We start from the raw sequence: 22600 nt of genomic DNA, 5'->3' as shown, positions 1-22600 counted from the left end.
CAGGCTGCTGAGGTCCCGAACAAATAGACTCAAGGACAGCTTTTACAACAGGGCAACAGCCCTAATCAATGCTAACAGCTGACCTGACTGGCTACCTACCTGGACTTTTTTTTTTTTTTTTTTTTTTTTTTTTTTTTTGGGGGGGGGGGGGGGGGGGGTAACAACGGTAAAATAGTAACAATAATAATATTTATATTTATAACAGTCTTGTTTCTTTATGTTGTTGTGGGTTCTTAAGAATGGCACCATTACTTGAAGAGAAGGTATTTTATCGAACTGTGGTTCACATGTAAGTAGTAAATTGAGCCACTCCACTCAAAGGTGATGTCCCAACATAACATTATAAAAACAATGATTTGTCTATTTGTATGTGACAGTGATTTTTTTTAAAGGAAAATGTAAGGTTGGAATTCAATTTCACAACAAAAAAAGAATGTTATTTTTTTTTATTTGAACAGATTTCAGATACATACAGTGGCCACACAGGGATAGTATACAGGTTATAGTTCACGCTAAACATAAATTTAAATATACAGTAATTCATCTTAAATACAACCATTAAACAAGTCCGGACTTGTTAAAGCATTTACTATGCACAGTGAGCACTTGCACTCTTGGTCTACTTAATATCCAAAATCCAGTTAAGTCGAAGATGTACACAGTTAGTTATCTTTAATTTTACTTGGAATGGATGCAAAAAAACAAATGATTTTTGCATCTACAAAGATAACTGACAAAATCTACCAACCTTAGCTAATAATAATAGCAAGAAGAATAGCTAGAAGTACTATGTGTCATGTACAAATATCATCGGAACCTTAGCGCTAATCATTGACAACAATGCTCTATTTAAAGGTATAGTATGCTACATTTTTTGGTTATTGCTAGCAAACACAATTTTCAAACTCACTACCAGATTCACTTCAGCCAAAGACAGTATAAAAGATGTTCAGTGTAACCCGCTGGTTCCTGAAATCTCATTTGAAGCTTCAAGATAATTCTTTTGAGTGGCATTTTGGTGTTTTGAAACCTGTGAAGGGTAGAACTGACCATGAAACTTGTGCTGATGTAGATATCGTGGGAAATTCTCTTTTCTGGCAAGAAGAATGACCTAGATTTCCAAGATGACTGGAAACGAGTCACTGAAACCCTAACCCTCGCCATTCAGGCTGTCATTTATGTCAAGGACGTCATTTAGTAACGACTGCAAACAAAAGTATAAGACAAGCCTCACTTTTACATCTGGCAGGTACATCCATGTTTTACACTATCTGTCAATGCAGCTGAAGTGCATTCTTTGTCCTGTTTGCTGTTATTGTCCTGTGTATGTGTTACAGTCAAGAAATGTCAGTTACATGGCAAAATAAGAATAAATAAGAGAGGCAGGGTCTCTGGAGATAAAGACACTGTCATGCACTTCTAATTGGTCATAAATAATAACTAGACAGGGGTTTTATTGCTTTTTAGGAAAACTACAAATAACTATAGATAATGATATGATTATAAACAACATTTAGTTAAATCTCCTTAAACAACCCACTGTAAATGTCAATGAAGTACATACTAACTTAATGCTAACTGTATTCTCCTGTAGAGGGGTAGTTGGACAGGCGAGTTGTTAGTTCAGGATTCACAGTCTGAAAAGCAAAAAAATAAAACTTTTAAGACTCAACTTTAATTCACAAAAGATCATTTCCGCTTCCATGTGGTGAAAAAGTAATTAATGCTGACCATATGGGTACTATAACTGTTTGACACGAGAGCCTCGTGAAAAACAGCACAACATTCAAATTGTGATCACAAAACCAGCAGAAAACAAGTATTCATATTGTTTCAACAGGTTCAGTGTGACCATGGTTTAATAACTCATTTTATTCAGTTTGGGTTACCCAGAAATCAAAATGTCAATTTCCGCTGCTTAAAAAAACCCAAAACCTTGAGAAATGTGTCTTTTCCACACTGTAGATAAAGCAAATAAACAGGGTTCATAACTTTGGCAATCCATGAAATGTTTATCATCCAACATAATCAAGGCAAAATTAAAATTTCTTTCTTGGCTAAATTGTTGCAATTATTTGTAATTACTTTATCCCTTAGCTGCACATAGTTTTTAATGCAACTGTGTAAATTAGCATGGTAGCTCAGTAAACTGCAATGGTAAACATGATATCTGCTAAACACCAACGTTATCATTTTAAGCATGTTAGTATGTTGATATTACACAACCTATGCCGTTCCACCTGAGTACAAGTGCAACCCTGCTACTCAGCCGTGTTATAGATTACTTTGTAAACACAAAACAACTTGTATTTGTGTGGTGGTTTACAGCAGCTATCAATAGTTAATAGATATAACCCTGAAAATGCAAGTTTAGTTACTGAAGGATCTCTCATCACTCAGGATTGATCAGTTCAGTGGGCTACCAAGTTTCAAGATAGAAATTTGGCATTATTAAAGGAATATTGTAAAGGACAATAGATAGAACTGACCTACATCTTCAGTGGTCTTTTGTGTACGTAGTTGAAGTGAATTTCTTTGTGCTGTCATTTCCTTTTGATTTTCCCTGAGGGAAGAGACCAGAAGTATTATCAACCATGTTTCTATCACTTTATCAGGCAATTCTGTATGTATCTCATTGTTGTGCTTACAGTTATGAGCTTGAACAGTTCCTCTCTGACCTGATAGTAACAATGTAGACAAATTGTTTAATACATTAGGTACATGGCAAATACTAAACACTTTCTTCTAACCATCAATTTTTTTTTATAAATATATCTAGAGTGATATCTGTTCCACTAAAATGATTAAACCTACCTTCTGCTCTGCAAAACACCCTGTGATCAAAATAAAAAAACCCTGGAAGAGAGAAAAAATACGTAACATGTCTAAAAAGACACAATGGTTTTCCTTTTGAATCAGGTTTGCAGTTTTTATCAGCAGAGACAAGAGTTTAAGGGAATTATATGCCAATGGGAAAGTTAGATCTGTGCATCCCTATTGCCATTGAATGACATTTTCTGATCATCATCAGAAACTTGTTAATTAACTCAACTTTAATACATGGCTTTATTTTTACTCTTAAACAATGAAATAATGAATGTTTTAAAATATGTTACTTCTATAACTGATCAACAATGAAAAGCAAAAAAATATAACTTTTAAAGAAAAAGAATTATAAAAAAAGACAATTATAATTTATAAAATATAATAGAGTGAAATGGAGATTTGTCCATTGTTGATTTTCTTTTTCATATTTGTGAATGTTTTAGATCATAGGCGTCAAACTCTGGCCCGCGGGCCAAATTTGCCACACCAAATTACTATTAGAGCTGGCCTACTGGTATTATACAGCTAATATATATATTGTTTAGTATTAAGCTTTGCTAGTTCCATATTCAGTTTTTCAGCAAAACGTGTTTGAGTCCATAAGAAAAGATTCATTCTTATATCTAGAGGAATAAATATATTTCAATAAATATTAACGTTAGCCCGCGACTTTGTTCCAGTTTTAAATTTTGTCCCACTGTGTATTTGAGTTTGACACCCCTGTTTTAGAACATCAAATACATTTTTTGAAACAATTATTACCTAAATTTGCTTGGTATGTGCTAACTGTGCATTCAAATTACCTGGAAGGTATTAAGGATGGTGAAAATGTAGGTGATAACGTTATGGTGCGGGCTATCAAACATGATGAGTTGAATGAAGCCAACGATCCATGTCACTCCAAAGACAGGTGTTAGAACAATCACCACTTTGAGGATGCCTTTTGCCGTTTCCTTGTCATCGGCCTTGCTGCTGTCAGGGACTGAGGTCTTCATCAGTGTAACGATGACAACAACCATGGAAAAGAGATTTGCCAAAACAATGGTTCCCACAGGCAGGAGAAAAGCATGCATGGAGCCAACCAAGAGTTTTTCGTAAACTAGCCAGCATGTTGTGCTGTTGTAGTAGTTCTGGTTGGTGTATTTGCAGTACACATAGCTGGATCCCACCATTACCATTGGGCAAACATAGCCTAAAATGCTGGAGAGGAACATAAAAACTCTTTTCCTCAGTGGGCTGAAGACAAAGATGAGCTGGTGGACAAGCATGATGCTCAGGCACAGCATCCAGCAGAACATAGCCAAGAAAAACAGGTGTTTGCATATGGTCAGTACTAGACACCAGCTGTCAGTTAGAGTCTTGGGATTGCTAGAAGCCAAGAAACTGCAATCTGCGAGCAAGAGGAATGTGGCAATGTTCACTATAGCTGTGTGCCGAAAATGAGAAAGGTTAGTCTTGACCACAGCTGACCACACCAGAGATTCAATGATGAGAAAGATCACCAAGGAGCAAATGGACACACCAAGGCCAATATTTGAAATAAGTTCGAGGATATGATCTTTTTTTCCTCCATCACCCTTGGACATTAGGACAGAGAATGCAGTTAGGTGGTTGCACTCACATATTGTGTGGTTTTCATCAGAAAAGCTGATATTGCATCCATCATCTGACCATGTATTCCTACTGGTGTTCCAGAAGACACAGTGAGGTTGAGTGGGGTTGGTTTTCCCACTGGGGAAGTCCAGTCTAATTCGTATAGTTGAATCACTTTTATTGTCCAGTGTGGCTGATAATATGAGGTCGGTACGTTCAGGTTGTGTGCCATTAAAGCTGTTATTTAATTTACTCATTAGATTTTTCACAGCTACAGTTTTCAGTATTCCATTGGTCTTGTTCATATTCACACCAATGTCAAACACAGACACATTACAGTCATTGCTTCGACAGAATGTAAGGTCTAGATTTGTACTGTTGATTCCGTTGCTCTGGTTGACGTTAATGTTCTTCACTAGACCTTCCACAGAATCTAGGTAGTCTGATGACATTTTATAACGAATTGTGTCATTTACCCCACTCCAGGTGCCATTCAACATATTGCTTGCTGCACTAACAAAATCCTGAAAGACAGTAAAATAGAAAATAAACTTAAAAAAACAGTGACTTTTCACACTTTCTCAGTTAATGCTAGGACCCCTATTCAGGCGTAATCTGCTTGGGTGTACAGTCAAGGATCTTTAAGTACTGCATGGTCTGTTGTTGAAATTTAAAGTGGAAGAGAAACTACATGTATAAAAGGGTCATTTCCACTACAGAGCCCTGTTCTGGTTAGTTGTTGCTAATAGACTTACATCATTTATGTTAGCTAATTAATAACAGAACAAGTAACATGTTTAGAAAGAGTTATATGTTGCTGTATTGACAGTTAGCTGCATCACAGAGTCGTGAAGGACATTATATTAGCAATTCTTTTGTTATTCTATTATTTCTTAAAGATCTTACTGTAGATTAAAGAAACATATTTAAACTGATGAAACTGATAATCTGCCATATTAATCCATATTATACTGTTGGTGGACATTTTTCCTGCAGAATAGGTACTTGTACATTTTTTTTACTTATTTCTATTGTGTTGTATTATTGGTATTATTCCTCCAACTATCTTGACATGACATGAGTAGTAGAATGTAGAAAGAGTACATGTTGAGGATTATTTGAATTTCTACTTCTAAAATGAAGTCTGAACTTTTATATTCAGAATTATGTATGTATAACAGAAAAGGTAGATGTGCTTACAGGAAAGATATCCTCTCCCAACTTATTTGTGTTTGATGCGTTGGCCATCATATTTAGAACACCGATGGAGGCGCTAACGTCAGCAATACTTTCACCGGATCCAGAACTTAATGTAGAGCTGTTCTTTAGCCCTTCAAATATATTCTTGGCCACCTCCGGGGTGGCCCCTAGTCCCTTCAGGAAGGCCTAGATAAAGGAATTAGTGTGTAAAGAAAAGAAAAATCCTATAATTCTATTTTATAGATCACAACAGTAAGCACAACAGACACTTTATTTTAAAGTCTTGACATACTTTTACATTTGGATTTGTATGGGTTACATGCAAAACATTACACAAAGCAGTAGTTTTACATATGCAATATGCTACGCTGTGTAATTGAAATCGCTCCAGATTTGACCAAACTCCTTCTAAATGGTATGATCTATATAGCTTAGTTTTGGAGTTTATTAAATTTTACTTATAATGTTGGGTGAAAATGGTAACAAATTGCAACAAAAACCTCTTCGTGATTAGTTGCCAGCAGATATCTGTAGTTTACATGAAAAATGCCAACTTGTCTGTCAAACACTCACCATTTTATTCTCTTAGTCGTAGTGACAGTATGATGCAAACAGTAAACTGAAGACTGAGTTGAAATGTATTGGTTGCATTAGTAAGGAATACTTTATCAGTTTCTGGTTTGTGTAAGTGTATTTGGAGCCAAGTTAGCATCTATTCTGTAAACCACTGGTTATTGTGGGAACCTGCTGGTGACTAAAGCAATTCACTCTAGCTTCCGTCAGCAAACTTCCAGTTACTACTTAATACTGGAATACACTTTTTCTGTAGCAACTAGTAGTCACCATGGTGGTCACTGACCAGTCTCTAGGCCTGTGTGACTGAGACCTAGCCTCAGCAGAGAGCTGAGAGTATGAACTTTAAAGTTAAGGTGAACTAAGATGAAAATTTACAAACCTTTATCATTGCAGTTTCAGAAACTAAAAATACTGAAACACATACACAAATGCAAACGAGAGCAAACAAAAACGTATTATTGTAATGACAAATAAAGACACACTCACTTCAGCTGCATTTGAAACTTTGTTCAATTGTTCACTGACGCAGCTTGAGAACACTGCCTGCCAGTCTGGGCCGTTACAAGATCGGGACTTATAGCCAACCTTGCCTGCTGGGCATGTTCGGATAATCACTGTGTCTCCAGCTGGGGTTTTTGGCCATGTATATTCATCCAGTAGCTCCTCTTTACAAAATGGCTTCCCAGCTTAATAAAAAAAAACATTAGGAAAAAGAAAATAATATTATTAATTATATTTATGTCATTAGCTGGTGCAGCATAGGCCTTTGCAAACATATGCAATTCCAAAGCCTGGGAATATGTCAATATACTACACAAGAAATTTACAATAAACAGATTAAAGTAGACCCATTATACATTTCAGGCATATATTGCTGAATATTGGGTAGCCAGTCAGTTGAAAGTTGGCTTAAAAGAAAGGTGGTATTATTGGAACTGTTTTTCAGACAGGATTGCCCCAGCCCCTGGCATAATAGTAGAATAAAAATCTGGAGCTGGAATGAGCATAATAAGGCCCCTTTCAACGTATTTAAAATAATAGACAATTTAAATAATCCTTACCATAGATAACTGGGATGTTCAATTGTGCACTTTTAATTTGACCGATTACATTCTTAAAACTGATATTAACATATGTTTCAATTGTTTGTTCGCAGGAGATGGCAGGATTGAATGTGTAGTTGACGTAACTGCTTGAAGCTGTAACAGAAGATGACATTTTTTTAAGTGAATAAAGATTTTGTGCAGTAAGCTTTACACATATTTTGCATTACTGATTAATGTGAGTGTTTTTAATGACATAAATAAAAAACAAAACTATGTATTAGTTTCTGTTAGAATACTGAAAATTCAAGGAAAGAAATCTTACTTGTCTTTTTTACATCAGGAGACACATTACCTCTGTAGCCCCACGAAATGTTATAGGTTGCATTGCTTGCTGGGATTATGGCACTGACGGTAATGCTTACACTTTTCTGATTTTCTGGACAGTCCACAGTAAGAGGCATGCTACTCAGGGTAATTGTATCAGGTAGGAGGGCCACACTCAGATCAGCCCTGCCTATGTGCCTGATTGACCCAATGGTAAATCCACACTCATATGTGCCTGCAGGGAACATAAGACAGTTACAATTAAAATGGAGGGTTGGACCTTTACACATTAATTGACATTTCAGTTAACAACACATGCAGGAAATGACAGGAGCTGAGCCACCAGTTCCCATATTACTGACCATAGTGGAAACAGCGCTGAGAGTATAAACAATATATGTCAAAAATATTGCAATGCAAGTTTTAAAAAAATCTGATTCCTATTTGTTATGAAAAGGTTCAGAGCAGAGCTGATCAAACAGTTTAAATCCATTGCACCATTGTGCTACCCACACAAAGGATCAAACCAGTTTTTTTAACCTGTCCCCTCATCCCTGTTGAAAATCAATAAAATATTGATCACAAAAAAGAAAAAAAATATTTAAACCTGTTCAGAGGAAGTGCTTCACGGGATTAATTCATTATACTATCTTGTTAGTGTGAGTTTATAACTAAGTGTATTTTGTATACTGATTTCATATCAGAGATGTTTTATCTTTGATCAAGCAAAAAGTGTAAACACTTGCCTTCCCAAGTGCCTGTCACCTTGTTGAGGGTAACACCAATACAAGATCGGAAGATATTTGTGCTACAGGTCTTATTCAGCTGGACCACACTGCCGTCGTTGAGCTCAAAGCGCTGATTCCTTGTGGTTATATTCCAGCCTGTGCTGTCTGTGGCCTCCTCAAGTTTGCATGCAAGTTTTGGCGTGGACTGATAGCAAACTTGAGTCCCTGGGGCCTCTACAATGACCATTCCTGTGTTAAGATAATACATGGAAATATAAATTATAAAAATGCTAAAAAGGTCACTTTAAACTTATCCAACTTTAAATTTAGCCAACAACATTGTTTTGGAACATTTATGAACATTTATTTTATTCATACTGAATGGTTAGAATAGATAATATCACAGTTCTGGGTCATTTTGACCCAGCATTTTTTGTTTTTTTATATTCTGGTGTTTATCTGTATTATGATTTATGTTCCGATTCTTGGCTGTGGCTCAGGTGGTAGAGCAGATCAGCTACTGATCGGAAGGTTTGTGGTTCGAGTCTTGGCTTCCCCAGTCTGCATGCCAAATATCCTTAGGCAAGTTACTAACCCCAAGTTGCTCTCCGATGCATTCATCAGAGTGTGAATGTTGGTTAAATTGCACTTGATCTTAGAAGTGATTGTATGAATGGTGTGAATGAGGCATGTTGTATGCAGCACTTTAAGTACTCAATAGCCCTAATTTCACCCAGCTGTGTCTCCCACCTGTTTTTCATTCCGATTACTATGCCGTTTATTTAAACCCTGTATTTGCCTTTGTCGCGTTGTACCCTCTAAATGCTGTGTGTTTGTCATGTTCCAGCTCCTTTGTTTTGAGTTGAATTTTGTTTTGCTTTTGTGACTTTTATTTTATGAGGAGGTTTTTCCAGCAATAAAAGCTGTGTTTTGAGTTCCAGTCCCATCGTTGAGTGTCCTGCATTTTGGGTCCTTTTTTTCCTTCCTGCCTGCACACAGCCTATCATGACAGATAAATTGTAATAACCATGCATTAGTGAAAACTAAAATTAATTGGTCTTGAAGACAAATGATGGGGATATGGTAAGCTAATGTTACTTCAGCTAAATTGGTATGGTTAAATATATGTGGGCATAATATTTCATTTTGTTTTGTTTTTCCAATTTTTTCACATGTAGTTTTATTGATTCTGACAAGACAGATCGACATATTTGACATTACTGGAATTAACTGAAGAAATCAAACATTTTATAGACAATAAAGAGTGTGCAGTTGGAATACCTCTAGATCTCAAAATGCTTTTGACACAATATATTATTAAACAAACTGGAAAAGTGTGGTATTAGATAGTTTGTGCTGAATTGGGTGATGAGACAGCAATTTGTGGATATAAATGAATACAAATCAACCTGCATGGATATACAATCTGGAGTTCCTCAAGGTCCGGTGCTAGGCCCAAAACATATGAAAATATACATATGACATATGAGTCTCAAAAATACTAAAATGTTTCAGACTCATGCTACGTGTTCTCACTTTTGTGCACTTGTGGAAATATATTTTTTTCAGTGAGAGTTTACAGCAGCTTTGGTGAATGGTAAATGGCCTGTATTTGTAAAGCGCTTTACTAGTCCCTAAGGACCCCAAAGCACTTTACACATTCAGTCATCCACCCATTCACACAAACATTCACCCACTGTTAATTAAAAAAGAAGTGGTCAAAGGAGCTTGCAAAGAAAAGCGTCTGGACTTCTTTAAGTTTCTTGAAGACGTTTCACCTCTCATCCGAGAAGCTTCTTCAGTTCGAAGGTCAAATGGTGGAGAGTCCCAGATATAAACCTAGTGGGAGTATCCCCCCCACAGAGGGACAAAAGGACCCCCTGATGATCCTCTAATCGCCTGAGCCAAGGTGTGGAACTGGGTGTGGGTCCCAATCGGCCAGAGTTTCGGGTGAGTTCATTGTGAAACCTGGCCCCACCTTATCATGTGATTTCCTGAGGTCAGAGCCCAGGATGTGAGTGGGCGTTAAGGCGTCTGGGGAGGGAACTCAAAACTGGATTATAGATGGCAGAGAGTTGGTGTCGTAAACCACCGCCTATGTTCAAAGATGGTCGCTCACAGTGGACATAGATGCTTCTTTCACTCCTCTTTCAAACCATTTGTCCTCTCTGTCCAAAATGTGAACATTGGCATCCTCGAAAGAGTGACCTTTGACCTTAAGATGCAGATGGACAGCTGAGTCTTGTCCTGTGGAGGTGGCTCTTCTGTGTTGTGCCATGCGCTTGTGAAGTGGCTGTCTGGTCTCTCCGATGTAGAGGTCTCGGCATTCCTCACTGCACTGTACGGCATACACCACATTGTTAAGTCTGTGTTTTGGTGTTTTGTCTTTCGAGTGAACCAGTTTTTGCCTGAGCGTGTTGCTGGGTCTGAAATGCACCGGGATGTCATGCTTGGAGAAAACCCTCCTGAGTTTCTCTGATACACCGTCTACATAGGGGATGACAATGTTGTTGCGTCTGTCCTTCTTATCCTCCCTCGCTGGTGTCTGATCTTCTTTTCTCTGCCTCTTTGCTGACTTTAAGAACGCCCATTTAGGATAGCCGCACGTTTTGAGTGCTTCCTTTACATGTGTGTGTTCCTTCTTTTTCCCTTCAGGCTTAGAGGGAACATGTTCTGCCCGGTGGTGTAGGGTCCTAATTACTCCAAGTTTGTGTTCCAGAGGGTGATGGGAGTCAAGGAGGAGGTACACACATACTGCTTACTTATTTTGTCATACTTGGATTAGTGTGTGGAAATATGGGGTAACATATACAAAAACACAATACCCATAATGCACATTCCAAAAAAAAGAGGTATGATACTTAATATAACTCCATATCTGGAGCACACAAACTCTATATTTTTATAGACAAACAAATGTCATAAATCTCTGGTACAGAGAAATATATAGATTAGAAGATCAAGTTGTACAGGAATTGAAAGAATAGTATAAATAATTTTTTACTGACCTAAAGTGTCCACAAATATAGTAGCTGTAAGCAGACTTGTAAGATTTTTGACTATGTCTTGAAGTTTATAAGTCAGCACTCTGACACTGACAGCTACCTCAAAGTCAACATACACCAGTGGTGGGGATGTGGAGATGTTTCTGTAGAGAATGATGGAAAAAGGACTTGTTATCGACATTAAAAAAAAAACCATTACAGTACAAACAGTATGTTTTATTTACTGTGCATATCTAATAAATTTTGTCAGTCTCCAAAAGTGTCTAAAACCGACATTATATTACATATTGCAATGTCTCCAAAAAGTATTTGGACAGTCTCTTTGGAATCCTAAGATTGATCTTTTTCGCAATCACTTTTGTGCACCATGAAATGCAGAAAAGAAAATTAATGAATGCAGTTTTCAAGTGCTGTCCCCTCTATTGCCAGGGAACAGCTACTGACACTAGTCATCAGGTATGCACAGAGTTACTGAAATGATGAGAGTTTTACATAGAATTCTTTGAAATGGTTTCAGGGTTTCCCATCTACCAATCAGCTTTGAAGCTCAGGTCTCTGAAACAGCCCTGAAGACATTAGCTAACTCAGGTAGAATCATTTACAAAAAACTCACCTATAATAACTAACAGTTTAGTTGGTGACTATAAGTGGTGTCCCAATAATAAGTGATGTTGTTTTAAAAAAAATAACATTGATAAAAAACAAACACAAAATCAAAAAGGTAACTTATATAACATATTTCTTTGTAAAATACAGTACCTTGAACCAGTAACGTTCACATACTGAAAAGCATTCAGTTTTTGAAATTGGTTTTCAAGCTAAGAAAAGAAAAAGCATGACATCGTTGATATTTTTGTACTATGTAACAATAGAAAACATATTTATATTTATACTTTATTTATAGAATAGTACAAACGTGAGGATGAGACGTACCATTGTGGTCTTGGCTGGATTCCATGCTGCAGTCTGTACTGATCCAATGATGAAAACTGTTCATTGTAAATATTACAGTTAGTTATTACTTTGGGTTTTATTTTGGTTGTCAAAGACAAGCATGCATATCAGCATGGGGACTGCTTTGAATGCACAGACTGGGATATGTTTAGAGAAGCTGCTACATACTCAGACACCGTGGACCTGGAGGAGTACACAACCTCAGTGACCAGCTACATCAGCAAATGCATTGAGGATGTCACTGTCTCCAAAACCGTGATCTGCAAACCATAAACCCTGGTTCTCTGCAAAGCCACGCAACCTGATGAAAATCAGAGACTCTGCCTTTAAGTCCAAAAATAGAGGAGCTTACACTACAGCCAGAGCAGATGTATCACGGGCCATCAAAGACGCAAAGCAGCAGTATGCAGATAAGATCAACACACATTTCACAAGTACAAAGGACACTCGGCGAATGTGGCAGGGCATCCAAACAATCATGGGCTACAAGCCAACACCTCCAGCATGCAGCAGGGATCCCTCTCTGCCAGACCAACTAAATGACTTCTTTGCATGTTTTGAGGCAGAGAACAAAGAGCCAGCAAGGAAGATGCCCCCCAATGACCAAGTACTCTGTCTGTCCACAGCAGATTTCAGGATGACACTTCGCAGAGTAAACCCGCGAAAGGCTGCAGGACCTGACAACATACCTGGCCGGGTGCTTCGGGAGTGTGCTGACAAGCTCGCAGGCATCCTCATGGACATCCTTAAACACATCACTGAGAACACATGACTGTACTGCACAGTACAGCTCAAACCACATCATCAAGTTTGCATATGACACAACAGTGGTGGGTCTCGTCACCAACACTGATGAGTCTGAATACAGAGAAGAGGTACAACACCTGGTGGACTGGTGTCAGAATAACAACCTGTTTCTCATTAGTCTTCTGAACATTTAGATGGTTGTTAACTTCAGGAAGACCTCAATGGCCCACACCCCACTGCACATCAACGGATCTGCTGTTGAGATGGTCAACAGTGTGAAGTTCCTCGGTGTGCACATATCAGCTGACCTCTCCTGGAACCTGAACACCACCACCATCATGAAGAAAGCCCAACAACGTCTTCACTTTCTTAGGAAACTGAAGAAGGCCAGTCTCCCTCCTCCTATCCTCACATCATTTTACTTTTACTACATCACTATCTGGTATGGGAAATGCACCCTCGCTGAAAAGAAGTCTCAGCAGCAAATAGTGAGGAGTGCAGAGAGCATCACTGGAAGCCCTCTCACATCCATCTTCCAACTCTATGACAGACACATCATTCGACGTGCGAACAGCATAGTGAAGGACACTTTCCACTCCTCACATGCACTGTTCTCCCTCCTTCCATCTGGCAGACGGTTTCGCAGCATTAAAACTGTAATGACCAGACACTGCAAGAGCTTCTTCCCCCAAGCAGTCATAGCCCTCAACTCACTACCACAAAAGGACTGATATAAACATACACCTCTACAAACACCTTACAATAATCATCAAAAGACTCAAAAACAACAAAAACTACCACAAATCCACTACAAACTGGTCCTGGGAACAATATTCTCATTTGCACACTCAGTCACATAGTTCTGAACACACACCTGAATTCTTTAAGCGAAATCTTTACATTTTGCATTTCGCACACGTCTTTGTCATGTCTCATCAATAATATCCTGACAATAGCTTGAAACTGGTATTCAATACCTACTGCACATTCCACTTTGTATTCTCTCAGTCCTGTCTTTGTTTATCTTTGTTTATCGTACAGGTAATATTGTATAGTTACCATTATAGTATTGTATAGAATTATATAGTTACCATTATAGTATTGTATAGAATTGTATAGTTAGTAATTAGTACCTTTTTATCCCTTAATTTTTACCAAAACTTAGCATGTTATTTTATAGTTTTATATCTCTTGGATACATATTCTTTATATATTTATAAATGCACCATGGGGGGCTTAGGGTGGAACAGCATTTCAGTACACTGTATACTGTGAATACTACTGTATTGACAATAAAGCTCTTGAATCTTGAAAAAGTAGAAGAGTGAAAAGCAAAGGATAAACATAGCTGTATTCAACAGATTTGTACACTACACTTATTATAGTTTATATTAATTTAGTTTCAACTGGAATCCAAGTACATTTTCTCATTTTAATTTAGGTGTAATTGTTCAAAATGTTCAAGTTGTTACATTACTTCCAGTGTATGCTTTGTTTTTGATTAATTTAATAATAATGGATTGGATTTATATAGCGCTTTTCAAGGCACCCAAAGCGCTTTACAATGCCACTATTGATTCACTCTCTCATTCACACACTGGTGGAGGCAGCTATCGTTGTAGCCACAGCTGCCCTGGGGCAGACTGATATTGCGCCATCGGCCCCTCTGGCCAACACCAGTAGGCAGTAGGGTAAAGTGTCTTGCCCAGGGACACAACGACCAGGACAGAGAGCCCGGGGATCGAACCAGCGACCTTCCGGTTACAGATGCGCTTCCCAACCCCCTGAGCCACGGTCGCCCCAATTTATTTGTAACATAGGTGCTTTTTTCATGGCAATATTTTGGAAATTCAAAACAGTATCTTAATACTATTAAACAAAAAAGACACTGTTGTCAAATTTGACCAAACACATGTTTGACTATTGTTAAATTTTTTATTCAAATAAATAATATTGTTTACTTGCAAAAAAAGTACTTCTATTTTTAAGTACTTTTAATGTTTTCAACACTAATTTTAATGCAAATAGTTTAATTTTGCATTAGTTCTCTATAATAACACTGGTATACACTAAAACTTATTCCATATCATTAATCAACAGAATAGGAAAAAAATAATAAAAAAACAAAAAACAAAAAAAACAAACAAAAAAAGAGTTACACATTTCAGGAGATCTACCTTTAACTTTAGGAGAACAGAGGGGTGTGATGTAGGATACATTTTGTTTGCAAGTAGCATCCCTGCAGCAGCTGTAGTTGTAGCACACTTCATTGCTCCAATGATAATTTGTAGAGCAGTTGCAGTTCGTGTCAGTTCCAACAATGAGGCACTCTAGAAATAAAAGAAAACATTCTTAAGTCTCAGAGTTTTGTTTTTTTTTAGTTTTTTTTATTTGAGGGTTAGGGCCACTCTGGAAAATCAGAACTGTATGGGAAAATTTGACTGACACCTGCTTTCCTTCACAGTACAACAGTAGACAACATGTAATGTAAAAATATCTTGTCATGGTCCGTGGTCCTGTGTCTAAGGTGTCTGTGTGTGTGTGTGTGTGTGTGTGTGTGTGTGTGTGTGTTGGATGCCCTGGTGGCCACACCCCCGGGCTGGGCCATTACCGGCACACCTGCTTTCCATCCGGGGTGATTACCTGAAGGACTATTTAACCCCGCACTGACGGATGCTCCACGCCAGTGCGTTAATAACCTCTCTGTGGTAACTAGCCTCCCGTGGAAGCGTTGTACAGATGTCTTATTTGAACGGCGTTAGCAAAGAAAAGTGAACACAGGTGCATTTTATTGATGGCATTTTGAATGCACAGAGGTACCGTGACGAGATCCTGAGGCCTTTTGTTGTGCCACTCATCCACGACCATCACCTCATGTTGCAGCATGATAACGCATGGCCCCATATTGCAAGGATCTGTACACAATTGCTGGAAGCTGAAAACATTCCAGTTCTTGCATGAACTGGGATGCAAGAACTGCCCCCCCCCCCCCCAAAGCAAAACTGTGCACATTTCAGAGTGGCCTGTTATTGTGGGCAGTCTAAGGCACACCTGTACATTATTCATGCTGTCTAATCAGCCCCTTGATATGCCACACCTGTGAGGTGGGAGATTTGAGAACAATATTTGAGAGTCATGGGTCTTTTGTATATGTAGAATAAATTTCAGATGTTTTCCGTTCGGCTCATGAAAAATGGGAGCAAAAACAAGTGTTGCGTTTATATTTTTGTTCAGTGTATTTATTCATCAATATAAACTAGTAATCTCACATGAGTTTAGTAGAGCTGACAAATGAGCACTTCCTGACAAAACCTGAAACAGTGCACATTGGTAATATTCTTCTTTTATTAAAACAGAGTCCAGTCCAATAGTTTTGACTCTTGTAAGAAAAACATCAGTTATAGACAAATTGCAGTTAATATTACTGCAGCTCTGTTATGTTGAAGATAATGTTTAAGTAATCACAGCCTGATGATCCTTTTTTTTAAAGGTTAGATTACACAATTTTATTTACTTATTTATTATTATTATATATTTATTTACAACAGAGGATGCAATAAAAACAGCTCTTCACACAACCCTCACACACCTGGACATTAGTAACTCCTATGTTGGAATGCTATTGGTGGACTTCAGCTCTGCCTTCAATACAGTTCAACCCCACAAACTGGTTAAAAAACTAAGCAACCCATGACTCAGCAGCTCAGTGTGCAGCTGGATATTGGACTTTCTGAGCAACAGACCCCAGAACATCAGAATGGGAGAGTACACCTCCTCCACCCTCATTCTGAATGTAGGTGTCCCACAGGGGTGTGTCCTCAGTCCCCTCTTGTACTCACTCTTCACCCAGACTGTTCACCAATCCACACCAGCAGTGGCGGTCCTAGCCTGTTTTACTCCCAGCAAATGGGCGATAGGAAACCGATTGGTGCCTGTACCATTCCCAGTATGCGCTGGCTGACGTCGGGGCAGCATGAGTACGAGCATGTTTTTTTTTTGCCGATGCTCGTGATGCCGCCCCCCACCACGATGCCGCCCCGGGCAACTGCCCGTGTCACCCGTATTTAAAACCGCTACTGCACACCAGTAACACCATTATAAAATTTGCTGACACCACCATCATAGGACTGATCGACAACAACGATGATTCAGCCTACAGAGAGTAGGTTCAGCATCTGAAGCAATGGTGTGACGACAACAACCTGCATCTGAACAAAGCCAAGACCAAGGAGATGGTAATCGACTTCAGAAGAACAAAGTGATCGGGGCACTCTACCCTCTACATTGATGGGGAGGAGGTAGAAAGGGTAGAAAGCTTTAAGTTCCTCGGAGTCCACATCTCGGCCGACCTTACCTGGTCCATAAACATTTCCCACCAGGCAGGAAAAGCACAACAAAGGCTGTACTTCCTCAGGGAACTACGTCAGGCCCAATTACCCCAGAGACTGCTAGTTAACTTCTACCGCTCCACCATCGAGAGCCTTCTGACCTACTGCTGCACACTCTCGTTCAACTGCTGCACCGCAGAGGACAAGAAGAAACTGCAGCGGGTGGTGAGGGCAGCAGGCAATCGGCACTTCACTAACCGCCCTCAGAGACATTTATACTGGCAGACTTCAGTAGAAAGCAAGCATCGTCATCAAAGACCCTATGCATCCTGGACACTCACTTTTCCCCCCTTCCCTCTGGTAAACGCTACAGGTCCATCAGGTCGAAGACAAACAGACTCAACAGAAGTTTTACCCACATGCTGTCCAACATGCCCTACCTCCACCCTGATTGGAGGATAACTGCACTGCCAACACTCATGGACATTACGCCTTATTTATAAACCGTATTTCTATTTATACTTCAATGCAACCAACATCCCTACCTCTTTAAACTGTATTTATTATAACCTTATTTATTATAGTTGCAACAGCACCCCCCCCTCGATGTGCAATATCACTGATCACACTGCACCTCTCAATGCACCTGCTCCTCAGATGGCATATATATATATATATATATATATATATGTATGTGTGTGTGTGTGTGTGTGTGTGTGTGTGTGTGTGTGTGTGTGTGTGTGTGTGTGTACGCATGCATACATGTGTATAGATATATGTATGTCTGTGCGTGTATTGGTGTATCCGTATATTTGCAGGTGTATGTATAACTTGTACATATCTTTCTTGTATAAATGTAAATTTGTCTGTTATTGTGTAAATACTTACGCTATTGTGTGCTTCACATACATGGAGAAATGCCAAACAGCCTTTCATTATTCTTGTAACAGTGACAATAAAAGCTATTCTATTCTACTTCAAAAAAAAATTACAACTTATCAACAAATTCAAGAAAGCGTTCCAGAAACATACCTGCTACCAGTTCAGTGTTTATGATTTGTACTGTTTGTTTGCTCAGTGAGAGGTTTGTTGAATTGATAGCTGACAGGACAGTTTGGGCATCCAGTGTGACATTACTCTCCACCATTATCTCAGCGCTGTAGATATCTTAAATAGGAATAAGATTTGATATATGTTATTATTTTGTGTGATTAGCAACTTATTTGAAAAGAGGTATTTGAGAAATAGAATAAATGTAAAAATTATATTAACTACATGATGAATTATTGTGTTCAATTTAGGAATTCAGATTTGTTGGGATAGTAAAAGGTAGATTTTGGTTCTCATCATTACTTGTGAAATACCTAAGGCTTACTAATAAAATAAACTAAAATACATTATTAAATAAACTTAGCTTAATCAATGTGATCACCTTCAACTCCTGTCCATTTTGGATTTGCACTAGCAGGAAATGGCTTGAGCACTGTGTATTTGTGTATGAAAACCCTCTTTGACTAAATCCAGAAGTAGTGACAGTTGCACTGGAATTAATCTGCTAGAACTTTTAAACCCGCGGTGACCAGGACTTTTAATCCTGCTGCCTATTTGAAGACATTTTAAACATATTAACTTTTTACCTTACTTGCTTACCTTGTGCAAGGACCTGCAATGGCAAAACCAGAAAGATTACAAAATTACACATTTTGAAAAACTAACAATTCAATGTTAAGACAAATTAAAGTACACAAATCATATATGGATATACTGTGGAGTTGAGATTTGGAATAAAACAGGTTGAATTTTCTACATTAAACTAGTATATAACACACAATAGTAAAATATAATTAACATTTAACTTGAACCTTGATTGGTAAACTGTACTCCTATACAAAAAAGTACCCCATTAGACTGAAGAGGGTTCTCTACCTGGTAGTAGATGTACACAGCTCCGGTCAGAAAAATGAAAACCTTGGAATACATTTTCATCACCTGGGAAAAAAAACACACGAGTTATGACAAGCTGAGAAGAGAGACACTCAATGAAAAACATACATAAAGTACACAATTTATCCAAGGTACAGCACATGGATACATAAAGAAATACTGGTCATATCTGTAAGGACATTAACACTCTCACAACTATTATTGTGATTTGCTATTATAAATAAAATGGAACTCAATTGAAAGTGTCAAAACTTAAAGTGTCGGAAAGTATAATCACTAAGCTAGAACTGTTACAATACGGCTGTGTGCAGGCAAGAGTAGGACCCAAACGCAAACTTGCAGAGACAAAAAGTAAACTCAAAACACACAGCTTTATTGCTGGCGTGGAGTGGGACACAAACAATACAAAACTAAACTGGGAAAACTAAAGCACAAGGAGCCACAGGGAAAAATCACACAGCTATGAGGGAGGACGCAACACTGACAAAGAGAAACATGGGCCTTAAATACACTGAGCGATAACGAGGGGGAATGAGCCACAGGAGGAGAGCACAGCTGGGAGTAATTAGGCAGGACGAGACAAGGGAAGCAAAACTAGAAAAATTAACATAGGACAAACTGTGAAAGTAAAACAGGAAACACACTGACGGAACTCAAGACATGTAAACTTAACAGACTGGGGAGACAGAACATAGGGACCTGAAACATGGAACAGAAAGGCACAGTAGACACAACATGAACATAACAATGCCACAGGGGAAGAGTAAAGCAAAATGCAGGAACACAGGACCTCTTTCAAAATAAAATGTGAAACATAATGAAACGCAAACATGACAACATAAGAAACACAGACATGAAGCACATGAAGGACAAGGGAGACTTAACAGGGGTTGGATACACAAGGGAAATCTAATAAACAAATGAACTTAGATAACCTAATGAACAAAATAAACTCAAACTTAAAACGTTGGGTCAAAAGACCCAGGATCATGACAAGAACTCTGTTTTCTGAAGCCAGTAAAAGCACCAGATTCAAAAGTGTGCAATGGTAGAGGTTTTAAAACCAAAATACTGAGCTGAAATGCAGTATAAGACTGCATCACCTGTTTCTATTCCTACATGCGCTTATTGAAATCTCACCATAAAGTTTTATTGTCTTTTATTAACTGTGTCAGCACTGGGTCTCCCATATATTTAACTATGAGTCTTAAACTATCTTAAACTATTTTTGTCCTTAGCTTCCATAACACTCTTATCAGCTGCTATCTGCTTTCCCTTCCAAAGTACAGGAAGCTTGTATTTAGCTAGGAAAAACCTGTTTGCATCATTTTGCATGTTGGCTATGAATACAAACAACAAGTTGGTGGTTTTTCTTTTAACAGTGCACTGTTCATTCCTGTCCACACCAACGGTAGGATAGCACCACTGTGTACACAAAGCCTGGTGATGCGGTATAGGTTATGCCCACATTATTTTCTTGTTGAGTCAAAGACACGGCCGGTGTGTTGGGATCAACAATCGTAATGTATCATAAATATTGATAATTTAAAAACAATTTAAAAAAAAAAAAACCAGAAACAGAAATGTATGCACCAAACCATGTTATAAACTAAAAAAACCCTAAACTAATCAGTGAAATTAATAGATATAAAACACAACTTGTTCACCTACTGTGATTCTACTCAACTTGATGAAATCACAAAGTATTTTCAGTTCTGTTATTTGGCTTGCGGAAGGGAAGATCCTGTTAACAAAACAGATGTTAAAGGGTTTCTTATCATAGGAATAGCATATTGCGATACTGAATGGTAATGTATCTCATGACAGCCATAGCATGCTGGGGGCTTCTATAGCAGAAACATAAAGAGATTCACATTTAAAGGTTTAACTATTACAGGATTTATGACTTTTTAGATTATGTTAAACTATGATTATTTAACATCTTAAAAACCACAAAGGTCAGGGATAGTGTTTTGGTAATATGCTTTTTTTTAAACTGATATATGCAGATGGAGACATTGACAACATAAAACCTGAAAGGCTACAATATATGAAACTTAATTTGAAATGTCAGAAACTTTTAACTCTAATAATTTAATACAAGAGGCAGACTTGTGTGTAGTTCAGTCAGGTGGTAGTGAGAGCTCACCTCTGTTATATTTTCCTTAAAAAGATATAACAATCTAAAGAAATACACAAATAAAACATTCTTACCTTTGCTGCACTCTACACAAAAATGATTGTTAACCCATTAACTTTGCTTCAATTAACAAACAACACTCCATGTCTATCAGACACCGATCAGATTTCCAGTCAAAGTGAGTGAGCAAATTGCTTATGAACACTAAGTTACACTGAACAGAGGGTGTGTGTTAAGGGTAGTGCGTATGCGTTTGGTTGGGAGGGGATGTGTTACGGGACACATTCCCTCACAGATAGTGCTGTTCTGGCTTTGGTTTTGAAAGACCATTTGCATTGATGGCATCTCTCCATATGTGTCGAGCCTTTTGACTTTCCATGAATATTTGTCTAACAAATCGAGCATTCTCCTTCAGGAGGTCAGAGCGCAACTGCCTGCCTCATAAAAAAGTTCAGTGTGTGTGTGTTGTGTGACAGGGATGATTCTAGTGTATATAATATAAAATAAGGATGGTTCTTAAATTGAACAAACTAATAAATGCTGTAGTGAGAAATGTTTTTTCAGCTATCTAGAGTTAAGCCTTTGATCTCTTGCCTTTGGCAAGAGATGAAAGAGATTTTTGCAATGCACTTTATGTTGGTGTTGATTCAAGCCACCACTTTCATGCTGCTCCCCATTTGCTGCAGGGACACAGAAACATTACAGTGGTTTCCTGTATGGAGTACCATAATGTGAAAACAATATGTTAGAATATTACACATTAGCGCAGTCCTTTGGGTTGTAAGAGACATAGTTCAGTTTTGCAGGATGGTTAATTTTTGTCACCAATATCCATCGATATACTCATCCATCCATCCTTCACTTATCCAGTTTTACATTGGAAAAAGATGTAAAGATATCACTCACAGACTGTGGTGTTATGGCAGCAGCAAAGTTTACTTACACTAAAAGGAAACTAGACTCACCAAACCCAAAAGGCTAACCCTTGAATGCAAAAAACCCCCAGTATCATAGAAACATTTCAAAAATTGTACTATTGTATAATCCAGCTAGGGTTTACAAAGTTGTCTATGTATTTAAACATTTATGGTTTTCTTTATTAAAAAATCATTTAAATACATCTATTAACCTTTTGCAGGGCAACAAACCATTTTACGTCATACCTGAAGAAGTGGGTGAAATTCATGGA

At 38.1% G+C, this 22600-nt stretch overlaps 1 protein-coding gene across 1 annotated transcript; it reads right to left on the bottom strand.

Moving 5' to 3' along the window:
* Window positions 1-1534: 1534 nt before the first annotated feature.
* On the bottom strand, window positions 1535-21572 carry adgrf3b (adhesion G protein-coupled receptor F3b). Its single transcript, XM_087852242.1, has 19 exons — window positions 21486-21572; window positions 20943-21015; window positions 19254-19316; window positions 18978-18990; window positions 18360-18494; window positions 15177-15329; window positions 12232-12287; window positions 12058-12116; window positions 11302-11441; window positions 8312-8542; window positions 7564-7800; window positions 7257-7394; window positions 6682-6881; window positions 5620-5805; window positions 3630-4943; window positions 2815-2856; window positions 2649-2678; window positions 2490-2563; window positions 1535-1637 (listed from the first exon to the last, which is right to left on the bottom strand). Exons 3-18 carry the CDS (start codon window positions 19311-19313, stop codon window positions 2498-2500), a joined length of 3060 nt encoding a protein of 1019 aa, XP_087708368.1. The 5' UTR covers window positions 19314-19316; window positions 20943-21015; window positions 21486-21572; the 3' UTR covers window positions 1535-1637; window positions 2490-2497.
* Between the last annotated feature and the right edge of the window lie 1028 nt (window positions 21573-22600).

Source organism: Neolamprologus brichardi, chromosome 15 (genome assembly GCF_056152115.1).
Source record: "Neolamprologus brichardi isolate AB-2024 chromosome 15, ASM5615211v1, whole genome shotgun sequence".
NCBI classification, from domain to species: domain Eukaryota; kingdom Metazoa; phylum Chordata; class Actinopteri; order Cichliformes; family Cichlidae; genus Neolamprologus; species Neolamprologus brichardi.
The sequence above is the reverse complement of the archived record's forward strand: the minus strand, read 5'-3'. Positions and strand labels throughout refer to the sequence as shown.

Excerpts from the sequence above, each read along its gene's own strand:
- adgrf3b (XM_087852242.1), bottom strand. The coding sequence starts at position 19,313 with ATGAAAATGTATTCCAAGGTTTTCATTTTTCTGACCGGAGCTGTGTAC. Across the intron at positions 12,288-15,176 it reads CTGTTCTCCTAAAGTTAAAG|TTTTCATCATTGGATCAGTA; the intron begins GTAGATCTCCTG and ends TACAATGAACAG. Across the intron at positions 11,442-12,057 it reads GTGAACGTTACTGGTTCAAG|AAACATCTCCACATCCCCAC; the intron begins GTACTGTATTTT and ends CATTCTCTACAG.